At 46.7% G+C, this 3,190-nt stretch overlaps 4 protein-coding genes across 4 annotated transcripts; 2 read left to right on the top strand and 2 right to left on the bottom strand.

The window, feature by feature from the left end:
* Positions 1–5: 5 nt before the first annotated feature.
* PEX2_055630 (uncharacterized protein) lies at positions 6–710 on the top strand (the record flags this gene model as incomplete). Its single annotated transcript, XM_016742837.1, has 1 exon — positions 6–710. The coding sequence occupies one exon, from the start codon at positions 6–8 to the stop codon at positions 708–710; it is 705 nt and encodes a 234-aa protein (XP_016600758.1).
* Positions 711–875: 165 nt separating this feature from the next.
* Positions 876–1,291, bottom strand: PEX2_055620 (uncharacterized protein; the record flags this gene model as incomplete). The annotated part of the gene is made up of 2 exons (XM_016742836.1): positions 876–1,205; positions 1,259–1,291. The coding sequence occupies 2 exons, from the start codon at positions 1,289–1,291 to the stop codon at positions 876–878; spliced, it is 363 nt and encodes a 120-aa protein (XP_016600757.1).
* A 169-nt stretch (positions 1,292–1,460) lies between these two features.
* PEX2_055610 (uncharacterized protein) lies at positions 1,461–1,750 on the bottom strand (the record flags this gene model as incomplete). Its single annotated transcript, XM_016742835.1, has 2 exons — positions 1,461–1,500; positions 1,551–1,750. 2 exons carry the CDS (start codon positions 1,748–1,750, stop codon positions 1,461–1,463), a joined length of 240 nt encoding a protein of 79 aa, XP_016600756.1.
* Positions 1,751–1,988: 238 nt separating this feature from the next.
* On the top strand, positions 1,989–2,517 carry PEX2_055600 (uncharacterized protein; the record flags this gene model as incomplete). Its single annotated transcript, XM_016742834.1, has 3 exons — positions 1,989–2,293; positions 2,350–2,367; positions 2,418–2,517. The coding sequence occupies 3 exons, from the start codon at positions 1,989–1,991 to the stop codon at positions 2,515–2,517; spliced, it is 423 nt and encodes a 140-aa protein (XP_016600755.1).
* Between the last annotated feature and the right edge of the window lie 673 nt (positions 2,518–3,190).

The raw sequence follows: 3,190 nt of genomic DNA, 5'->3' as shown, positions 1-3,190 counted from the left end.
TCTCTATGGACTTGGCCCCTGCATATTTGGCGCCCCCTGTGGGACTTCGCCACAAAGTAATCACTGACGAAGGCTTTTCTCGACGCAATCCTCGTGACGGGCCGTATGGTGTGTTTATCACGCACCTCGACGAGGGAGTTCACTCAGCCATCGATACCGGCCCTTACGAGCACCTATGGAACCAGTCGACAAGATTCGTCATGTCCCTTCTTTGGGAATCCAATGATCAGCGCCAAAGAGCAAAAGAACACTTGATATCGATGAATATTGCAATTGATCAACAGAATGAGACAGAGTTGAATCGTCCTTCTGGCACTGGCTGTATTGAAGTGCACAATCTTCATCGCGCAGGTATCCAACTAGACCTAGCGGTCAGAGACGTCAAGTTCTATCGCTCAACTGCGCGCTACGAGGATGTACGTGACTTTGTTTGGGAGAGAATCCAGAACAGAAACTATCCACCAAGCTGGGCTATCACAAGGCACCAGTTTCAATGCCATGTCACCAAATTTGAAATCAAACCCTCGATATCTAATGCTTTGGATAGTGAAGATGGTGCTTATCAACAATCTAATGTACAAGCCACATCAAAATCAACACTCAACGCCAAAGCGAACCGAAAGGTCTCACTAGCCGATGTTATTGAGACACATCGAAAGATGGCTGCCTCGCAAACATCTCGGAAGCCCTCTAAGCCCCGGATTATATAACACTCTGAATTATCTACAATGAAGAATAAGCACATCAATGGATATACTTCATTCATATCACGTCTCATTTCAACACAAATATCTCTTAGAACCATGTAACAAAGAATAAGAGCAACCACATGAATTCGAGCCAGTAGGCGGTATATACATTCTCAGTAGAAAAGATCATGCGTTCTCGGTGATGATATCCTCAGATGTGAGGCGCTCTTTAAGGGGGAGATCTGTGATTCTCGGTTGTGTATAATTGATTCGTTTCTCAAGGTGCTCGTAGGCTTCGAAAAGTTTCAAGTAGTCGCGGTGTAGCTGGTCATAGTACGTAGATAGGGCATTCTTTTCAACGATGACATGCTGCATTCTCCACCCTGAATTATGCAGCGAGCTTTGGAGAGATGAAATTTCATTTCGAAGTTTGGCGATTAAGTGAGCATCTGCTTGCTCACGCTGGAAGAACCGGCGTACAACGCTCAAAGGAATGACAGCATTTTCGAAGTTAACCTTGACTTGTTAGCAGGGGGGCATCGGTTAATCACAAAATTGCGTATGCCTACAGCTTGATTTTCCATCGTAGCCGATTGATTCATATGGGTAGATTGATTTTTGGAATGCGAATTCTATGGAATATTTGGTGGGTAGGGGGTTAAATAGTCACATCTACTTGGTGCATTACTAAGCGCGCATATTAATCTATGTGTGATAGGAAATCTTATTGTATGTAGATCATATCCTAATCCCCTCTTATCACACGCGTTACTATCCCTGCTCCTGGAACAGATGGTTCAGTTCGACGATGCTATGCCATAATTAGAAACAAAAATCTAACCTGGAGTGACATCGTCTTACCGTTGGGCTGCTTGTAGACTTCGCCACTTGTTCTCTAGGCCCGATGCAGATCTCTGTCGGTCATTCGGGACCTCGTTGTTGAAGCTGGATGCAATTTGTGCCCATGACAGTCCACTATACTGCTTGAGCGAAATCAGAAGTTGTTCTTCCTCCTCATAGTATGGTTTGTTATGACCTGAGGGGTTCAGCTCGGTGGTCATCGGGGCGGCTTTTTGACAATATGGGCGTGATCGGGTTAGAGGAAATAAAACTCTGAGGTGGGAGCGTCTCGCTGGCGCGATACTCCTTTTAAATCAAACTTTTCTAAATTTACTACCTTGCGTGGGCGCTGCGCCGCCGAATGAGAGCCAATTATATCCCTGTTATCACGTAGGTTGCGCAGGAACAACAAGATAAATTCAACTGACTGCGCCATTTTCATCCTACACAATTATCAACATGGAATCTGCAGATTTTGATGAGTTTATTAGATGGGGCGAAGATTGCGATGAGTTCCCCGATCTTCAGTATGCCCTAGGCAGCGAAGACATATCTTCGTGGGACCAAATTTTGGATCAGTACCTGGACCCATACGAGTATCTAGACCCGTTCCCACTTGGCGCACTAGCTCCAATCGAAGAGAAAGCCGAAGCAATTGAGGCACTCCCCGAGCTATCACCCAGCCCGACACCACAATACGACATTCAGATGCTAAGCGAATCCATCACTGAGCTTAAACACCGTGTCAATGGACTGGAAGACCGGTATGGTACCCCTTCCCATCTCACAATTGAAATTATTCAGTCACTAAATATATTAGAATTACGGAGAAGCAAAGGTTTGCCTGCTAAACAGATGAATTCCCCGCCCTACGCTAACTGCAGGCAGAAGGATCGCCGACTTGGAGGCTTATCTCGAGAACCTGCAGCCGTTCCTCCTACAACTTGGCACATCGATCGAGGGACTTTTGACTAGTGCCCCACAATAGGCTGTTCAGCCCGGCAGTTTCCGGATGGAGGAGGGGTAGAAAGAGTTTTACGGCGATAATAATTTTGATTTGTTGGAGATATTTTTCTGTTTTATTTAGCCGTACCGTCAAATCTAAGTGGTCTAGGGTGCTTATAGGCCGTGTAGAATACACTAGTGGGAAATGAGTTCCAGACTAATGCACCGTAAACATCTGGGTGTCGGTCACACCGCGCTGTGGCGCGGCGTGAGTTTTCGGATTTCCACTAAAAGCCTAGCCTATAATTTAGCGTCTTGGCCGACGATCCGGCCCACGAGCTAAATGAGACGAGACAGGGTTCACAAGGCGTAGGCGAATAGGGTCCCGCTATGCTTCGCGCAGCAATCTGCCTTGTCAAGTGTCCTACGCAATAGAAATCGCCCCGTTTTCCCACCTTCCGTGATGTGACATCGCAGAAATAACTCCTTTCTTCCCCTCATAAAACATTCACTGACCCTTGTTTTCCTCCCCACAGTGTTTGATCAATTTCTTAGGCGCTCTATGTATTCTCGTGGGCGTTACTTCTCGTGGGCGTTACTTCTCGTGGGCGTTACTTCTCGTGGGCGTTACTTCTCGTGGGCGTTACTCCTTGTGGGCGTTATCCTGTGTGGGCGTTATCCTATGTGGGTCCCTTATGTGCGTCACTCCTCGTGGG

This window comes from Penicillium expansum, assembly GCF_000769745.1.
Source record: "Penicillium expansum strain MD-8 chromosome Unknown contig178, whole genome shotgun sequence".
Classification (NCBI taxonomy): domain Eukaryota; kingdom Fungi; phylum Ascomycota; class Eurotiomycetes; order Eurotiales; family Aspergillaceae; genus Penicillium; species Penicillium expansum.
Note: the sequence above shows the minus strand (reverse complement) of the source record. Positions and strands in the feature narration are given on the sequence as shown.